Raw genomic sequence first — 19,247 nt, forward strand, 5'->3', positions numbered from 1 at the left:
CTCTGTCACAGCCTCTGTCCCCGTAAGCCAGGGCTTGAAGAATGTTCCTGAACATGTTAAAGTTGCTCGAGATGGCTTTGTGCTCCCGTGGGTGGTCCTTCCTTCCTTCTGTTCACACCTTACTCTGGGTCTGTCCAAATGAGCAGGTGCTCGCTCTGTCCTGTCCTCCAGTCCCTGGTCACATGCAGAGCTGAGGACCGGAGCAAGGAGGGTTCCTCATTCATGGCCAGGGGAGCGTGAGGCCACAGTTCTCGGGCTCCAGTATGTGTGGAGACAGTGGGGGCTCTCTGAAATGACGGGAGCTGGCCCCTGCCTTTCTCCAAGCCTGACACTCAGTCTTCAGCCCCCAGCCAGACACAGTCACCCGCCTTTCCTCTCTGAATTCCTTATACCTTAGTCAGCTCCCTCACTCCCCATCCGCACAGTCCCCTATCGTGTTATTTATTTCTCTGGGTTTCTAGAACGTTTCCCGCTTTGGAGTCTTTGTCTTGCCTAGCCTGTTTTCTGAATTCTCATTCTCAGTGCTGCTGCTCAGCTCCGTCCTTCCGTCTCTCTGACCAGTTTTCTTCCCGCTCTGTCTGTAGGGTCCCCCTGGGCGCCCAGGTCTTCCTGGTGCTGATGGCTTGCCTGGTCCTCCAGGAACAATGCTCATGCTGCCGGTAAGTGTCTCTAATTGACTGAGGAGGTTGCAGTGGAAGGGATGTGTGCGCATGGATATGTGGTAGCCCAGGAATGGGGTTTGTGGGGGTGGTTCATTGGAAGCTACTTCTGTGACTTAGGTACCATCTTCTGTAACTGTGGTGGTTTATTCTAGAACCTTCTGGGTGCCGCTTTCCATTGGAGTTGCTATTTAATCCTAGGTTATAAGAATGAAGCCCGGGCTCATATTCTGGGTCTGTAATAAGTGGAGAATGGTCCCTCAGGTCAATCGTTCACAGATGAAAGACTTGGAGCTCAGAGAGTAGCTGAAGGCCAACCTGGCCTCAGGGTCCAAACCCAGAAGTTTTTTAGACATCTATGTCTTTGTAGCCAGCACCCAACCACTACTGCTGGCATTGGGGTCTCTGCAGTTACAGGAGACCATGAAGGGAGGGTTGTATGCCCTGGACTCTTGTCTCTCCTCCAGAGAATAGCTGGTTGCAGAAGTGCCCTCAGGAGGGAGGGTTCTAGGTAGCTCAGACCTAACAAACCTGGGGAAGTGAGGAGTTAGAAGCAGGCATAAGCAGTGCTGGGCCAGCCCCTCAGCCACCTTGTTCTTGACTATTTTCCTTAGCCCTCATCTCCTTCACTGTGCCTGAGCCCTGTGTCCTCAGGTCTGGATTCAGCACTGTGCCTTCATCACTGTGTTCCCAGGTCTGTGCTCTTAGTACTGTGTTCTCAGCTCTGCTCTTTAAGTACTGTGCTCCTGGGCCAGCTGGTGCGATGGAGGACTGAAAGTTGGCAGGTTCCCCTCTCAAGGGCAGATGTTGATGAAAGTGGCATTTGGTGCTCCTGGTCTCTTTCTAAGGTCTCAGAACAAGAGCACCAGCTGCACCGTATGCCCAAGACGCATGTCACACTAAGGGAGACCCAGCCCATGGTGTCCCTTGCAGGTCCGTTGGATCTAGACCTATTTCTTTGACCCCTGGCTACGTTTTGCAGTGGTGAGGGTCTATGGCTCCTCAGGGTGCTAAGCAATGGAGGCCCAAAGTATTTGTGAGCACAGGCCGGGTTTCAGGTGTCCAGGTGAGCACAGGCTGGGTTTCAGGTGTCCAGGTGAGCACGGGCCGGGTTTCAGGTGTCCAGGTGAGCACGGGCCGGGTTTCAGGTGTCCAGGTGAGCACAGGCCGGGTTTCAGGTGTTCAGGTGAGCACGGGCCGGGTTTCAGGTGTCCAGGTGAGCACGGGCCGGGTTTCAGGTGTCCAGACTACAGGAAGAGCTGTGATAGCTGCGGATCACAGGTGCACGCAGGTTCTGGGATTGGGAGTCTCTGCTTACATAAGGACCATGAGACCCACCTCATGCTGAGGTCAGAGTGAGTGCCATGTTCTGTCCCTAGTGACCCTTCACCTTTCTCTTGCAGTTCCGGTTTGGAGGTGGTGGCGATGCTGGTTCTAAGGGCCCCATGGTCTCTGCCCAGGAGTCGCAGGCCCAGGCTATCCTCCAGCAAGCCAGGGTGAGTAGTGTGGATGCCCGGGGTTTATGATAGAGCCTGGCCCCAGTGGCTGCAGAGATCAAACGATTGTCTCACAGTTTGCCTGGTCAGGAGCATAGGGAAGGTTGGGTCCTCCACGTACAGCTGGAGAATGTAGGGAGCTTAAGGAGAATTTTCAGGGGTGCCCTGTCCACAGTGAGGGGTGAGAGGCCTCTGGATCTCTGCAGCTTGTCTGACCCAGTGAATGCAAACACTCACCTCTGTTGCCAGGCCTTGCACTTGGGGCTAGCCACGGGGAAAAGGCACTCTCAGGACTCTGGGTGGTGATGCTGGATGGTTGACTCAGTCTCCCTGGGCTGGGGTTCTTATTGAGTGCAAGGACACACCCTAGGAGAGAGCTTGTAGACCTAAGGTCCCTCACTCTGGACCCAGAATCTTTCATGGACCCACAAGGCTCTTGCACTGGGTCCAGGGTCTCTCACACTGAGACCCGAGTCACAGATCTGGGTCCAGGGTCCCCTCCTTCCTGAGTAAGCCCATCAGGAATGGCATCATTAGAGAACGTGGCTCCAGATGGCTGATGGCCAGTGCCTGGCCTGATGCTGTCCCTGGCCAGTGGGGTGGGCAGATGGGTGATCCTCTGGTGAAGTGTGGATGGAGCCAACACAGAACTCCTTGGCTGGGAGCTATTGACACCGCTCTGCAGGGCAGAGCAGACACTAATGGCGGAGTGCGCTGGGGTAGCTGAAGGACAGTTTCAGTATTGTGTAGTTGCCATGAAATAGGCTAGCCAGCGATAAACCCAAATCGGATATGGCTCTTCTGGGATTAGGTTTGTTGACATGGGCCTGTCTTGCTGGCCTCTTTATCTGTGCTCTGTGCGCATTTTATCAAAGTCAACTGAGAGAGGAGAGGGAGAGCTTGTAAGACTTTTTAAAAAAGATGTATTTACTTTTATTTTCTGTATTTTGGCTGCATGTGTGTGCTTGGTGCCCACAGAGGCCAGCAGAGAGCATTGGATCCTCTGGAACTGGAGTTGCAGATGGTTGTGAACCATCGTGTGGGTGATGGAAATTGAACCTGGGTCCTTTGGAAGAAGTGTTCTTAACCCCTGAGCCATCTCTCCAGCTCTGATATTTTTGGAATGTTTTTTAATACTGTATATTTTTAATTGCATATTTAAAATCATTTAATATTGCATATTTTTATTATTGTGTGTATATGGGTATATTTGTACCCGTGTGTTCATGGGTGTGGAGGCGTGAGGTGAACGTCAGGCATTTTTCTTTATCGGTTTCTATTTTATTTTGAGATAAGGTCTCTCACTGACTCTGGAGCTCATTGATTTGCTTAAGCTGGCTAGCCAGGAGCTCCAGGAATCCAGCTGTTTTTGCTTTCCAGCACCGGGGCTAGAGACAGGTGCTGGAACATCTGGCCTCTTACACGTATGCTGGGAATCCTAACTCAGATTCTCATGTTTGCATGGCAAGCATTTTACCATCTCCCTAGCCCTCAGAGAGCTTTAAAATGCAAAATGGCCTTCCAAGTTAAGATTGCACTGTGGTGGAGGTTGCAGTCCCACCAGAGAGGGGAAGACAAGTTGAGCCTGTGTGGCCGCTGGCAGGAGCCACACCAAGTTGGGATTCAGTGTGTGAGAAAGAGCTCAGGGTCCCCAGGCTCTGCCATGCGCCACACACACCTCTGTCATTGCTGGAGAGTACCTAGTGCCTCTCTCAGGAAATGAAACAGGGTAAATATACACCTCTGCTCAGCCCAGGAAGAGAGACTACATTTCAGATTTGGTATTGGGTGGGGGGAGGTTCCACAAGCAGGGCCTCTCCAGCAGGGCTGGAAGAGAGGAAGACATTGGGGACCCTGCCCACAGTAGGGCAATGGGTAGCACTGATTTCTCCCTCTGTGTCCTGCTTCCCTGTGGATGCTGAGAGCCCAGAATTGAGTGGGTGAGACCTCTTGTGAACCTCCAGTCCTAGGCCCTTTTCCTCCTGGCCATGTGTCACAGATCAAGAGCCAGAAAGCCAGGACAGTTCCACCCATAGCCTTTTCCTGATCTCCTCCCCTTTCCTTTTCAGTTGGCACTGAGAGGACCAGCTGGTCCAATGGGTCTCACCGGGAGACCCGGCCCCATGGTGAGTGATTGGCAGGTCTGGGATCAGTGGGGTGGGGAACACTGGGTGGCCCTCTGCTCAGGACCTTTGTTCCCAGTTGGGAGCCAGTTCAGACAGGTGGCCTCTTGGAGCTGTTTCATCCCATTGTGGGAGCATGTGTCGGGGGGATGGCTGTGTTTAAGGTCACTTGAAGTTTTGGGGGATTCCTGGGACATGATCTTCAGTTTAAGCATGATGGGGGTGCTCTCTCCTCACCTCTGCATCTGAGCTTCAAACTCTCCCTGTAAAGCACACTTTTGTAAGGAGGCTGCTTGTTTCGTTCCCGGTTGCCCAGAACCGAAATAATCACACAGAAACCATACTATTTAAATCACTGCTTGGCCCATTAGCTCTAGCTTCTTATTATTTATTTATTTATTTATTTATTTATTTATTTATTTATTTATACAGTATCCTGCCTGTAGGCCAGAAGAGGGCACCAGATCTCATTATAGGTGGTTGTGAGCCACCATGTGGTTGCTGGGAATTGAACTCAGGACCTCTGGAAGAGCAATCAGTGCTCTTACCCACTGTAGCTCTAGCTTCTTATTGGCTAACTCTTACATCTTAATTTAACCCATCTCCATTAATCTGTGTATCGCCACGTGGCAGTGGCTTACAGGGTAAAGTTCCGTCCGGCTCCAGTGAGGTTGCATGGCTTCTCCTGACTCTGCCTCTTTTCTCCCAGCATTCCTTTTAGTTTTCCCCACCTAACTCTATTCTCCTATAGCTCTGCTATAGGCCCAAAGCAGTTTCTTTATTTAACCATTGATATTCACAGCATACCAAGGGAAATCCACATCAGCACACACTCTAGGCTACTCTCACTTTTATTACGGGGTATACAGCAGGTGGGGGAGGGAGCTGATGTGCTAAAGGCCTGGAGATGTCCTCAGAGGCTGAGCCCATACAGCTCTGCTGCTGCACCTTTGGTTCATGAGGAATCAGCTTTTCTGTCTTTCTGGGGTCTTCTTTCTTACAGTTTTGTTTCAGGGTCAAAGGTAACCCCAGTGCAGGGCAAACCACAAGGTGTGCAGTCTTCCCTTGCCTGTTTTAGGTGATTAATTCTCCTCTGGGACCTCACAATACAGGATGGATGTCATATATCCAGGGACACTCAGCTGTCATTCAAATGTCAAAGACATGCTCTGGGGACCTGGAGTAGGACATTACAAGGACACAGCTACCTCCAGAGCCGAGGATGGAACCCAGAGTCTTGCACTTGCTAGGCAAGCACTCTACCACTGAGCTAAATGCCCAACTCCAGGGACACAGAATTCTTATACCATTGGCCCCTGACTGACTTTGCCATATGCTGCCTCCCATCCCCAGGCCTGGGTTCAGTAGCCTGCAACCAGAAGGTGAGGCCAGTCTCCCAGGAACTCTTGAGCTGGACCATAGCCTATGTAGGGTGCTCCAAGCTGGGGTCTGTCACAAACCATAGGCCAACTTGTCCTCTCCGGACTTCATGGACTCTGTAAGCTCCATCTCCTGGGGCTCCATGAAGAACCAGGAAGAGACCCCAGCAGCTCCAGGTCCCCCGGCCTCCCAGAAGTCATGCTCTTTGCTTTGTCACAGTAGGCAGGCCAGCCTCGTGATCCACTTGTGCAGCCTTGCTGTGTCCTTTGTCACTTGTCTGAGTACACACTAATCCTATACTGTCTCCTTAGGGTCCTCCTGGGAGCGGAGGCTTGAAGGGTGAGCCAGGAGACATGGGACCTCAGGTATGTGTAAATCTACCTCTGTTTTGCTTTCAGGGTGGTGGCTCTTGGTTTCTTGTGGTGACACAGTTCTTCAACAAAATAAGGAAGAATTGTTCTTCAATGCCTTAGAACAGGCTCTGTGCCCCCACAGGATCTCTGTCTTGGGCCTGGGATGCCCACATGTGGGCAACTGGAACAGGAAGCCTTAGGCTAAGTCGACAGGCATGGGGATGAGCGTTCTCCTTGCTTAGAAGAGGGACATGCCCTGATGCTTTGCCCTCTGATTTCTGGCAGGGTCCGCGAGGTGTGCAAGGTCCACCCGGCCCAACGGGGAAGCCCGGAAGACGGGTAAGTGCTAGGTGCTATGATCGTGCGGTATGGCGACAGCATCCATGCCCAGACCTGAGGTAGATTGTCCCCTTCAGGGCCTCATTGTCCCATGACTACCTCCGAGGCTGTGTCTGAGCTTCTGCTTAGGAACAAATGCTGTCCTACCAGACAGGTCACAGCAGTTGGCTCCACATTATTGATGGTTGATAGTGGGCCTTGTCTTTGGGGCCACCTTGTGCCTCCTCTCTAGAAGTGACTGTTTCAGTTCCTGCCTTCCTTCAGTCCTCTAGCCTTTTGGGGTTTCCCATTGAGAATGGTGTCCTCCTGGTTTCCTCAGGAATACAGCTGCTACAAGATGCCACACTATTAAGAAGTGATGACCACACTCCAGGAAGATTAGAAAAGTCTGAGTTAACCCATTTTGTTGCTACAAACAGACCTTATCATGTGTTGCATATAGAGACAAAAGCTACCACTATCCACACGGCCTCCATGCCTGACCATGCCTTCCCCAACCCATGATCAGCTACCTACAGGAGACAGGAAAGAAGAGGCTGGTGTGTCTCACGAGTGAGCAGGGGCTTGGCAGGGAATGAATCCCTGTTCCCTTGTGCCTCTCCTGTGTTGACTATAGCTTATATAGCAAACACTGAAGGTCCCCACTTGGCCTTCAGTCCCATGGCAATCAACTGGGCTCCCTGGGCTTGCTCTCGAATATTTTCCAAGACTAGGAAGCAGATGTGAGAGTAGACAAGGTGGGTGACCAGGGCAGACCCTGCCTATAAGTCGCTGTATTGTCTGAGTGGGACACACCCTCTGAACCTCTCTTGTACTCAGATGGACCAAGAGAGGCCTATATTGTTTCCATGAATCTTTGGTCTTTAATTTTCTTCCCAGTGGTAGCAAAGAGCTTGTCTCTGGAGCCACAAAATCTAGCTCTCTGTACTTGGTCTCCCAAATCCCATCATTCTTCCCAAGCCTAGAAGGACAGGTGGCACCAGGCTCCGGGGCAAGTCGTAGTGAGACAAACACTATATTCTTATTTGTTGGTCAGTAGTGTGGCATGGCCTCGGGCTGTTGGATCTGGGTCCCCTGTCCAGTCTGATGACACTGGAAATCGCCCTTGGCCAGAGTGCTTTCCATGATCTCCGCCCTTAGCTTGGCTTGCTGGGAAGCTGCTCCCAGAGGATGTGGCGGGCTGCCTTTTCTTCCATACGGACTGCTTGTCTTCTCTGTTCCAGGGCCGTGCTGGGAGTGATGGAGCCAGAGGCATGCCTGGACAAACAGGCCCCAAGGTAGGCTGTCACCCATCCCTCCTTATGTCAGGGGACCACATTCACCATTTTCCCCCGACGTCATGTTGATGACATAACCATCATGTGTGACGAGTGTGACTATAGGGTGTGCAGACTCACTTGGATGAGTCCCTTTGGTGTGAGTTCAGGGGACAGATTGACAGTCGAATTGCATAGGTGAGCATCAATCTCTTTAAAGGGGCGGGTGCTCTCTTCTTATGGGCACTGAGTGAGGTGGGGTGGCTTCAGTTGTGAGAACCCCTTGGGAGTGTGCAGGTAAGCAGGCCACACCCTTGGCGGCATGAGTGGCCAGATGATCCCAAGTCTATGGGATGTGAATCTTCCTATACTGCCCCGGGAAGTCAGGACCTGGACCTTGTGGGGTTGAGTAGACACACCTGCGGGAGAGCAAGGGATCCTGTGCACGCATAGGACTTGTCTAGATGCATGATAACTGTTTACCCCTGATGCTGTGGATCTTGCGTTCATCCTTCATCCCATGACCCTGTATGCTCTCCTCCCTGTTTGGGTCACCAGGAACTGTCCCTGCTCAGCACATCTGTGCTGGGTTCCCTGGTTCCAAAGTCCTGAATGCTTCCTGTGAAGCCTGAGTTAATGGACACTGAAGGCCATGAATGACAGGAGGAGGGGAATCTTCAAAGTAGTTTTTGATCTTTTACTACAAAGTCATGAAAAGCCTCAACTACTCCACTCTTGATTTCATCCTACCTGGCTTGTACACCCACAAGATGGGATGCTGATACTGTGCTCTATGAGGCTGGGAGACAGGAGACAGGGTCTCTGCAGGTGACTATGCTAGGGCCTTCACCAGTGAGTGTGAGCTGCGGTGTGTGACAGCCCTCAGGACACAAGGCTACAACCATCAGGACAGATGAGACCACCCCTGCAGGGGGAACTCAGAGCAAATGAGAGCATTCTGACTTTGCAGTGGCCACTGATAAAACTGCATGTCTACATTCCCAAGGATGCCCTGGCTTTTGGCATGGGGACTGGCATGGGTACAACAGTGCTCCTCCCTTTCCAGTTTGCCTTGCTGGGAGAGAGGAGGTGGCATATGCAGGCTCTATAGTGGCCTGAGACAGGAGCACTGTGCAGAGGCTATGAGAGCGCCCTGGGTCCAGGGCACTGAGTTGAGGGTGTGTATAAGTGTTTGATGGAGTTTTCTTGTCCTTGCAGGGTGACCGTGGCTTTGATGGTCTCGCTGGATTGCCAGGAGAGAAGGGCCACAGGGTGAGTATTTGCTGTGGGATTCGGGAAGGTCTCAGGTCCCTTAAATGGGTCCATCCCCCGTTTCACAGTGTCCCCGTGAAAAGCGCTGTAACTGTTCACAGAACTGACCCCCAGAATGAAGTCTCTGTTGATGGAGACCTAGGCCACAGAAAACAAGCCCAGCAGGCATCTCATTCCCAGGGAATCATGGGGTACAGGGAAGTGAGGCAATATGGCCATTAGAACTAGCTTTAAAACCTTCTAGAACCCACTTTCTACCTAAGGGAGGCTTCACACGCATGGGAAACCAAGCACCTGTCATGTGCAAGCTGCAGAGTCAGGACATCAGGCGGTGGCTCTGGATGGTGGGGCTAAGGAGGCCTGGAATTGGCTACCTTGGTGCCTGCTCGCCTTTCTCACCCCAGCTGGAATGAATCCTCTCTTACCTGCTTTGCCTTGAAGTGGGTTTATCAGCCAATTTTAACATTGCTTGGGACATCCAGGCACATGTATATGTATTACACACATGTACCCAGATACCTTCGTAGGCATATAAAAAAGTACAGCTACACATATTCATCTACATACATATGCATATACACACATTCTTAGCCACACACATGCATACACGTATACACATATTCACAGTCCCACACATGTGTACACACATACAAACATGGAGACATCTATGTGAACATAATCACATAGGACCTAGATATATATGTGCACACATTCATAAGCACGTATGCAGATAGGTACAAACAGACACAGGCATATAGACATCCAGGTGCATATACATGTATATACACAGGAGCACATATGTATGTAAACAAGTACACATGGGTACAGACATTCATACTTACCCAGGCATACCCACACATACAGGCAGACATGGGTATGCATACATATACAATACATGCATGTGCATATAGTATGTACACGGGGATGCAGCAATACAATCATGCTTATACACGGTCAAACTCACAGCCACCAGTGGCAGTCTTTGGGGATTGGAGGTGTGTGTGCAGTCCTTTTGACCTACTGACGAGCGCACAAATTGAGCGCCTGCTACAGGCAAGGCTTGGAACTGCAGGTTTTCAGGAGGTAAATTAGCCCTGACTTTCAGGGATTCTTGGTCCAGGGTGGTATCTTTCTGTGGTACCCTCCCTCACCCCAAGTGCACCGTGTGCCTGCATGTCTGTGTCTCCTGCTAAACCTGCTAGGTGTTCAGTCGGATGATTCTGCTGCCATCCAGCTGTCCAGATGGACTTAGGTGCAAGGTTCTGTGGCTAACCCCATAGACTGACCACTCGGCGTATATCCTCCTCCCAGGGGAGCTAGCCTGCTCCCTAGTGTGTTCAGGGTTAGACTTAAGAGACAGAGAAAGGGGCTTGGGACGGTTGTTGACAATCTGCTCTGCAGTGGTTAACATTGATGCTGGTTGACTTACTAGGGTGACCCTGGTCCTTCCGGCCCACCTGGACTTCCAGGAGAAGATGGAGAAAGGGTACGTATCTCAGCATCCTTTTCCCTGGAAAACTGTGAGTGGGGACCGATAGGGTGTGTGGGGGTGCTGGGGGAAGGAGGCATGCATGTTGGCCCAGGGAGGTGCCTGTGTGCTTCTGAGACCGAAGCAAGGCACAAGCATTCATTTTACCTCATCCTTCTTGCCCATGAGGGTCAAACTGTCATGGGTCTCAGAAGCGGAGCTTCTAACTGTAGGAGGCAGGTGTCCAGGATCCCGTGGAGGGGAGATGCCAGGGGCTTAATGAGCTCGGCCTCTCTGCTGATCTCATCTAAATGAGGTGTCAGATGGAGAAGCAAGGGCTAGAGGAGGAGAGCAGGGGGTGGAGGAATGAGGAAAGCCATTATCTCTGGCCCCAGAGGGAGGGAAGGGCGAAACAACCGAATATAGGAACAGGGAGGGAAGGGCTGGCAGCGGGCTTCTTAGCCTGCGCTCTGTATCCAGAGGCCTCCTCAGGTCTGTCCCGAGTGTCTCCACTCCGAGGGGCTGAAGGTTAAGCTCATACCCGGGCCACAGCACAGATGTGCATGACAGAGAATGTGTGATAGGATGTATGGGCTCCTCGTGCTATTGTTGGGAGGCTCAAGAAGCCAGGAAAGTGGGAGAGAAGCGCTACCCTCTCCAGTTTCAGACTTTGCTAGGGAGTTTCTCCTTTCTTGGCCTTGGCCTAATCAGCTGTAAGGTGAGGAAGGAGATGGGTGCTATTGGATGCTCCACCCCTTGATTTAGAAAATGTGGGTGTGGGTTCATGTGCATGCATTTGTGTGCCCAGCTAGCTGTCTGTGTTTCGTGTGCACATTGCACTATGTTTTGTATGCCTTTGTGCACATATGTGTACACACAGGGTGTGCATACATGTACACTGCTGTGGATGCAAAAGTGTACTCCCAGATGCGTGCATATGTTTATGTATGTTATGTGTGTGCCCGCAGTTATGCGTCTGTGAGCAAATATATTGAATGTAGACACACATAAGCATGTGTGCAGGCAGGCTGTCTGGGAGTGCGTATGTCTCTGTGTGTGAGGAAGGCAGGGGAGATGAGTTTTGTGACAGGGAGATGTGTCCTGGCTAGCATCCCTGGGTGTGACCCGCCCGATGGAACCAGGACAACCATCCCATCTGGCATCAGGAGGAAAAGGCTTTTCTGAGTTTGCTGTGGCTGCTTTGGACTCTGAGAGACTCCGAGCTCAGAGCAGTCTGTCCAGGGCTCCTCTGTCCCTCCTCTGATGTCCCTGTCTCTCAGTTTCTGTTACTCATGAGGGTGACTAAGGCCTTGAACTCCATAAGTGCTCTGCCTTCACTGCTTTTGCCACAGCTGTGAATATAGGAGCTGGGCCTGCGTCCAAGCCTCATGGTTTCCCTGCAGCAGCTGCACCCTTGTAGCTCCAGAGTGAGGACAGGGGCCTCTCCTATGGGAACAGCACTAGCAAATTAGCATATGTCCAAGCAGAGCGGACAGAATCCTGCTGTGTAGTGCTGGGAGGTGGCCTCTGGGTATCCAGACCTCAAACTTTGTCCTAAAACATCCTCTTTTCTCTCCTCCATAGGGTGACGATGGAGAAGTTGGACCCAGGGGGCTGCCTGGGGAGCCTGTAAGTCACTGATGGGGGAGACTCTGGGTCTCAGTTCCACAGTGGGAATTGATGGGTGTGTAGATTAGAGAGCTTGGTTGGAAGAAGGGGACAAGTGACATTTGCCTAGGATAGAAAAGAAGAAGGGCACTAGAACCTGGGTCACTCTGAGGAGTGTATACTGACCCTTTCTCTGGGAGGAAACTGTAGAAAACGCCCAGGGGCATCGTAGTTCCAGGGAAATTATGTCCCAAGTGCAAAACATGGAGGACATTCAGAGTGACTATGGTGGGCACCCTAGTGTGGCTGAGTGGACAGGAAGACACGGGATGGTGTGTGTTCCTCAAGAATCATAGCAGGTACCTAAGTAACATGATGGGCCTCTAGGACATTGTGCTGATGTCCAGGGTGCCATGGCAGGTGTCCAGTTAGTAGCCATAGTGGGTGCTGGGGCAGTCAAGGGGACTGAATAGGCCCAAGCTTGTCCCAGGCCTGGCAACTGCACCCTCCAGGGTGCTGCCCGGTCCACTGCAGGAAAAGCTGCCTTCGGCCTGCCAATTTGTATTTAGGCTTAAAGCAGATTTTCACAAGGGTAAAAGGACATTAATTATCTTTCATTTACTGACGCTCAGAAACCCACCTTCGTTATCCAAGTCAGGCGGCCGTTCGCATCTGGCGAAGCTAATTGATGAGCTATGCCGTAAACACCGCACAGGGCAGAGCGCGGGGTCAGCACGCTCAGGTTCATTTGGGATGAAATTATACCCTAGATGTCTGATGAGCCACTGAGGAGGCTCCATCAGCGCCGCTCTCCTTAACACACATCTAAGCGGTGCCTTCTGGGTTATTAGTGTCTCAAAAATATTTATGACTGAGCATGAAAGCAATGAAGGTAGCGTTTAGGACGCAGAGAATGTGAGGAAAGGGTGTCGTGGTTTTTTTTCCCATCTAAAAAGGTTCTGTCAAAATCAGGGGCACTTGAGATCCGAGGGCTGTAGGTGAAGCCTATAATCCCTAAGGTGGGTGGTTCTCCTGCAGCCCTGTATCCACCCCAGACATCAGCGTCCACGGTGCCTCGCACCAGGCCCTTTGTGGAGGCTGGAAGCATTGCACACAACCTGTAACATGAGGGCTGGCTTGTTGGGGTTTCTGTCCCGCGCAGTACCCCACAGCCGGCAAACCCCAAAGAAAATCACAGTCTACATTAGGTTATAAACTGATTGGCCCATTAGCTCATGCTACTTATTAGCTCTTGTAGCTTATATTAACCCATTGTTCTTATCTATGTTAGCCACATGGCCCAGTACCTTTCTCAGTAGGGTAGAGCACATCCTGTGTCTTTGGTGATCTGGACAAGAGTGGGAGGAATGGGCTTCCTCCTTCCTAGCATTCTCCTGTTCTCATCCCCCCGCCTCTACTTCCTATCTGGTTGACCCACCTATACTTCCTGCCTGGCCAATCAGTGTTTATTTAAAACATGATTGACAGAATACAGACAATTCTCCCACACCAACAACCCTTCCACGTCCAGGGGAGGAGAGAATAGCTTGGGCTCTCCTAAGTAGCTGTCCCCAACAAGACCCTGAAGTTCCTTGCAGGACTTTTGTCTTCTGACCCTGTTCTCTGATCCCTTGAGCTCCGTCAGCCCTGAAATGACAGCATTGCATGCCACGGGGAAGAGAGACTGAGGAAAGACTCAGCAATAAACACTGGATCCCGCGGTGCAATGTGATTTCATGAGTTTCTGTGGAGAGATTTTGTGCGTGCTTCCCAGAGTGTCAGGGGCAGATGAGAAAGACCCCCTTCCCTGAGGACATTCCTGATGTCGAGCTGAGCCCCCATCTTTCAGGAACCCTCCACTTCTGGTCCCCTTTCCAGGGAGAGAGGAGGATGGGATAAGTGGGGCATGACAGTGTCTCTTAGGCTTCTGGTTTTACCAGCTAAGCTCCAGTGGGGGTACAGGGTGCTGGTCATGGGCTGTGCAGGACAGACAAGCAGGGCAGGGCTCCAGCTGGGTTTCATTTTTTCCTTGTTCTTCCTTCTCACAGGGACCACGTGGTCTGCTTGGGCCCAAAGGGCCTCCTGGCCCTCCTGGCCCTCCGGTAAGTACTGTCACCTCTTGGCGTATGTATTCACATTGTGGCCCCAGAAACCCTCTAACTAGCTAGTGGCACTGGTGACGTGAGGCCATACTGACCGTGGTGTGCAGCTGTAGGTATGAGGGGTTGTGGGTTGCTCATACTCATACAGGAAGGACCAGGAAATGGGTAGGGTTGAGGTCTGCCCTTGCAGTTCTTCGAGAGTTTTCCACCTCCCTTTCAGGCAAACAATGCCTGCTGACTTTTTTTTTCTCTGTCATAAGCAATTCCTCAGGATGCCACACCGTCTTTCTGCTTCAGAGACCTTCCAGCATCTCTGTTGGAAGGGCACAGAGGCTCATGGTTCTGAATGGGGCTCTGTTTGTGGTGGCTCAGACTGTCCCTACTGTCTTCAGCCCTGCTGAGATTTTTGTAGCGCTCAGGGTCTGCTTACGTGAGGGTGCGGGGTCCTGACAGCTCAGCTAACGCTTGGCGAAGGGTCAGTAGCCTCTCCCCTCCCCCGACTGTGAGGGGTGGAGAGTCAAGTCTGCCTTGTCACCTTAGACCCGTGTCCGAGCATGTGGGGTGGGGTTGCTCACTCCACGCTGAAAGCATCTCATTTCTTTATCCCTCTCCTGCAGGGTGTAACTGGTATGGATGGCCAGCCAGGCCCAAAAGGAAATGTGGTGAGTCCCGGGGGTCACATGATCTGGCTTGTGGTGATGGTCTGTGGGCACAATCCATGCCTGGCTGTGGAAGTCTGTATTAGCTGGGAATTGGGACAGGAGAGTGGGCACCTTAGGCTCTGACCCATGGCCTGGTGCTGCCCTCTGGTGGCAGAAGCCTCTGGTGTCAGAATCCCAAGTTGGAATTTCTTACCGAGGTTGGCCCAAGTAGGAGTCAATGCCATCAGAAGTGAGTCTATTAGCTCTAGACCTATTTCAAGGGCACACTTTCTACTAATAAACTATTTCCTGCTCAGTTCCTGTCACCCTCTCTGCCAGTGCAAGGCCACATCCCCCTTTCAGAGTCAAGCCACTAATCCTGTGGGTCTACGTATCTGCCTACTTTCATTGGTGGGTCCCCTTTTCCCGAAAGCTGTTCCCACACACTGATTCCAGGGGACTTCAGTTGGAGGAAAGGATGAGAAGTGAAAATGGGGTTCCCCAAAGGGAGTATGGTTCCTAGACCCTCTTCTCAGGGCCTTTGCCTCTGTTTTTCTATAGGGTCCCCAGGGAGAGCCTGGGCCCCCCGGACAGCAGGGTAATCCCGGTGCTCAGGTAAGTATCCTGGGAAAGGTGACTTGGAACATCAGGGTGGGGCCCAGGTTTGGGTCAGGTGTCTGAGAAGTACAGACTTTAGCTTTGCCATCAACATGGTTGGTACCTGGATGGGGGTGGGGGATGATCAGTGGGTGGGTGGTGGGGGGTGAGAAGGGATTCCCTGGTCAGTCTCCTCATTCCCCTGTGGCTTCCCCCTCCAGGGTCTCCCAGGCCCCCAGGGTGCTATTGGTCCTCCAGGAGAAAAGGTAGGTGGGCCAGCTGGGTGCATGCAGAGGGTGCATAGATCCTGGGCCCTGCAGGCCTGGGATCTACTGGCTTTCACTAGCTGGCATGCTAGTGAAGGCCCTGAAGTTTAGCCCTATGGGAACCGAGCATGCCAGCCTCAGGGAGGATCTTAAATCATCCTCATTGATTGATTCATGCATCCTTTCACGACTCAGTCTCCATCTTTGTGGGGAGGTGCCGATTTTAGCAAGGGGCGAGGGATCCCCAAACCAGCACACACTGTTGTGTATGAACTATGAGCCATTTATCAGAAATTCAGATTGAATCGAGCATCTTATTTAGTTGAGCTTTGGTGAATTGGGCGCATAGACTTCTAGCACTTACCATGTCCTGAGATACTCCCAACGGCGTCATAGAACCCCATGCATGGGTTATTTCAGGAAATGCAGAATGTCTAGGTCTTGACTGGGAAGAAACACTTTAGAGTGGTTCTGAGGGCATTCAGATCCTGGGAATGCTTGTCATGCAGACGGCCAGGCTGTTCTGGACCTGGACCTTGCTAAGAATGTCAGAGGATGGTAGCTTGGTGGCCCTGTGGCTGCCCTGCCCTGCCCTGCTGTGGGAGGGATTTCATAGGTGCCACTTGTGCCAGGAGCAGCTTCAGGAGGCTCCCAGGGCACCAGCATTTGCTCAGGAGATGTAAGAGAGAAGGAAGATGGGGGTGGGGTGCTCCCTCAGAGAACTGAAGGTTCTGGCAAAGGAAGCACTTTTTTGGGTGCAGGGAAAACTGGATGCTGGGAGCAAGGACCACAGCAGATACCCTGAGGGAAGTATCTGAATTGTTTTGGGGAGTCTATAGAGAAGGGCTGGACATCCCAGGGACGGAGTAAATGTCAAAAGTGGTCCCTCACATGCTGTCTGGTTTGTACTAGGGTCCTTTGGGAAAACCAGGTCTCCCAGGAATGCCCGGTGCTGATGGACCCCCGGTGAGTAGTGCCCCTGCCCCATCCCGCCCGCTCTCCTCCCCAAAGGGGACATTGGTGTCCCTGAACCACTGTGGGTGAAACTCATGTGCACTGACGCTCTATGCTGAGTGACTACTAGATCCTACACAAGCTTTTATGCCGTGTGTTCCTATCACAGAGGGGATGTGGCTACGCAGTGGGAGCATTACTTTCTTGTTAGGGTGTGCAAATTAGTCTTCCCCCCAACTCAGCATCGTGTTTGAAACCGTGAGAGCACTGGGCTGGGCTCCAAGCCCTCACACATGTCACCGGTATGGGAAGTGAGGGGCAGGGTGTGCCGGAGGTATTTTTAGTGTTCACACTCTGAATTTAGGGGGAAGCTGCTGGGAGGGGGGCATATGTCTGCAGTGAGCACAGCTGGGGAGCCAGATTAGACAGGGCCTGGAAATAGCAAGTGAGTGACAGATCCAATCTGGGGGCAAGCTGTGCAGAAACGGGGGAGCACGGAAGAGGAAGCAGTCAGGTGTGTGTGTGTGTGTGTGGCGCTACCCACAGCTGCCATTCTGCCTGGAGATGATGCAGTTTTGAGGGTTTTTCAATTTTAAATTTAATTTAAATATTTTTAGAAGTAAATGATCAAATCTTCCCTCCAGTTTCTCCCCTCCCCCCTCCCACTATCCTCTCCCGGCTTCTTGTGTTCTTTAGTGTTTAGCGAAACTGAAAGGATGTATCTCAGAAAGCAAGATGAGGTGCATTCATTATTGGTGACCGTTTCGTTTATTGTTTTAATAATGCCATTAAAAACTAAATGCGGGGGTGGGGTGGGGGAATAGGTAAATGCCTCAGTGATGAAAGTGACTGCCACACAAACATGAGAATCGGGGTTCAGACCCTTAGAACCCATGCAAATGCTGGGTGGTCATAGTGTCCACATATAATTCCAGCTCTGGAAAGCAGAGACGGGGATTTACTGCAGCAAGCTGGCTGGCAAGCCTAGTTCTACCAGCACACTCTGGTCTGAGAGAACCTTGCCTCGGTGACTGAGGTGGAACGGTCATCAGGGAGGACTCCTGACGCCAACCTCAAGCCTCCACATGACCACACACATACATGTGTTTACCTACATGTAAATAGACTTATAAACACACAAGTGCACCACGTACTCACATGCAAAAGTAGAAAAGGGGAAAAAAAACTGAATGGGGATGTTGAGTGTGGTAATGGTAAGGGAATGGTTCACCGTGAGCTGTTAGCTCCACTCCACGCCGAGGGTCGCCTGGGCTGGTGCCTCTCAGACCCCAGCTTATCTTTGGTTGGTCTGAGCAAACATATGTGGTCACTGCCATCTCCGTGTGGACATGGTGGGGAGTTTAGGAGCAAAATAGCTGCCATCTCATCGTGTGTCATGTCTGTCCTTTAACTGACATTTATTTTGTGTTGCAAAAAAAAATGATGCAGACGTCATATTTTCCAGTAGACGGTAAGGTGAGGGAGGCGGCAGATGGATGGCTCCATCCATCCCCGTTGGCCAGCACAGGTCACAGGACCGTGGGTCCCTAGTGTCGGTTTCCTGTGGTGGGTGATGCCCACAGAGGGAGGTCTAATGCAGGGTGTCATGCATCTCTTGTAGGGAGGAGATGGTCCGGGTGTGAGTGGCTGCATCCTTTCCACAAACAGATGCATCTCTGGCCTCCATAGGCCTGGCTGGTTCTGGCCTAGAATTCCTCTACCCACACTGAAACTTCTTGAGAGTCAGGTCTCTGAGCACGGTCTCCTTTTAGATTTTGTAGATGGGGAACCAAGAACCCTTTGGCCTATAAACTCTCTGTCTCTATTCGGGACTACACTAATTTCCTTTTCTTGTTATTGTGACTAAATACTTGACAATAGCAACTTGAGGAAGGAGGGGCTCACAGTTTGAGGGAGGGACAGTCCGTCATGGTGGGGAAGTCACAGCAGCGGAAGCTTAAAGCAGCTGGACATATTCAAGAAGCAGAGAGAGATATGGATGCTTGCTCCTTTTTATTTCAGTCCAGAACCTCAGCCCATGGGATGGAGCGGCCATAGTTAACGGGCAGAGTCTTTACCTCAGAAACTTTCTCACAGACATGCCCCGAGGCTTCTTCCTAGGGGTTCTACTTCCTGTCAATTCCAACAAGAAACCTTAAAATGTGCTGTGGAAGAGGCCTGTTTTCTCCCTGGGAAGGACCCAAAGATGGCAGCTGGACCCGAAAGACATCGGCGACCCTAGCCAGATCCAGCTGTCCATGTGTTTGGAAAGGAGGGAAGATGGATGGCTTTCCTTATGAAAGCTGCTTGCTGTTGATAAACCTGGAAGAGGCCAGCGTGTGCTGAGGCCGCTTCCCTCTGCTCTTTGTTTAGTTTTGGTTGTGAAGAAAGAATGATTGACAGGACAGGGCGATGGCCCAGTTAGTAAAGTGTTTATCCCAGCATGCATAGAGGCTGGGCATGGCAGTGTATGCCTGTAATTCCGGGGCTGGGAAAGAGAAGACAGGAAGGTCCCTGAGCCTTTGCCACCAGTCAGTCTAGCAAGTCAGAGAGTTCTAGGTTCAACGAGAGACCCCATTTTAAAGGCTGGGGTGGAGAGCAATTGGGGAAAACACCTGAAATCAACCTTTGGCCTCTACACACAATCACACACATGTATATACACTCACAGAAACATGCACACACATAGAGGGAGAGAGGGAGAGAAGCAGAGGGGGAGAGGGAGAGAAGGAG

The 19,247-nt window shown here is 51.6% G+C and overlaps 1 protein-coding gene across 2 annotated transcripts in view; it reads left to right on the top strand.

The window, feature by feature from the left end:
• Col5a1 (collagen type V alpha 1 chain) overlaps window positions 1–19,247 on the top strand; it is a 152,245-nt gene that overhangs the window by 73,177 nt on the left and 59,821 nt on the right. For both annotated transcript variants that reach the window (XM_038335777.2, XM_038335778.2), the window contains exons 12-25: window positions 585–659; window positions 2,063–2,155; window positions 4,225–4,281; window positions 5,970–6,023; window positions 6,297–6,350; window positions 7,574–7,627; window positions 8,825–8,878; window positions 10,311–10,364; window positions 11,931–11,975; window positions 14,003–14,056; window positions 14,674–14,718; window positions 15,259–15,312; window positions 15,516–15,560; window positions 16,473–16,526. In XM_038335777.2, coding sequence (XP_038191705.1) covers window positions 585–659; window positions 2,063–2,155; window positions 4,225–4,281; window positions 5,970–6,023; window positions 6,297–6,350; window positions 7,574–7,627; window positions 8,825–8,878; window positions 10,311–10,364; window positions 11,931–11,975; window positions 14,003–14,056; window positions 14,674–14,718; window positions 15,259–15,312; window positions 15,516–15,560; window positions 16,473–16,526 — 792 coding nt within the window. The remainder of the gene's footprint in view (window positions 1–584; window positions 660–2,062; window positions 2,156–4,224; window positions 4,282–5,969; window positions 6,024–6,296; window positions 6,351–7,573; window positions 7,628–8,824; window positions 8,879–10,310; window positions 10,365–11,930; window positions 11,976–14,002; window positions 14,057–14,673; window positions 14,719–15,258; window positions 15,313–15,515; window positions 15,561–16,472; window positions 16,527–19,247) is intronic.

Source organism: Arvicola amphibius, chromosome 7 (genome assembly GCF_903992535.2).
Source record: "Arvicola amphibius chromosome 7, mArvAmp1.2, whole genome shotgun sequence".
NCBI lineage: Eukaryota > Metazoa > Chordata > Mammalia > Rodentia > Cricetidae > Arvicola > Arvicola amphibius.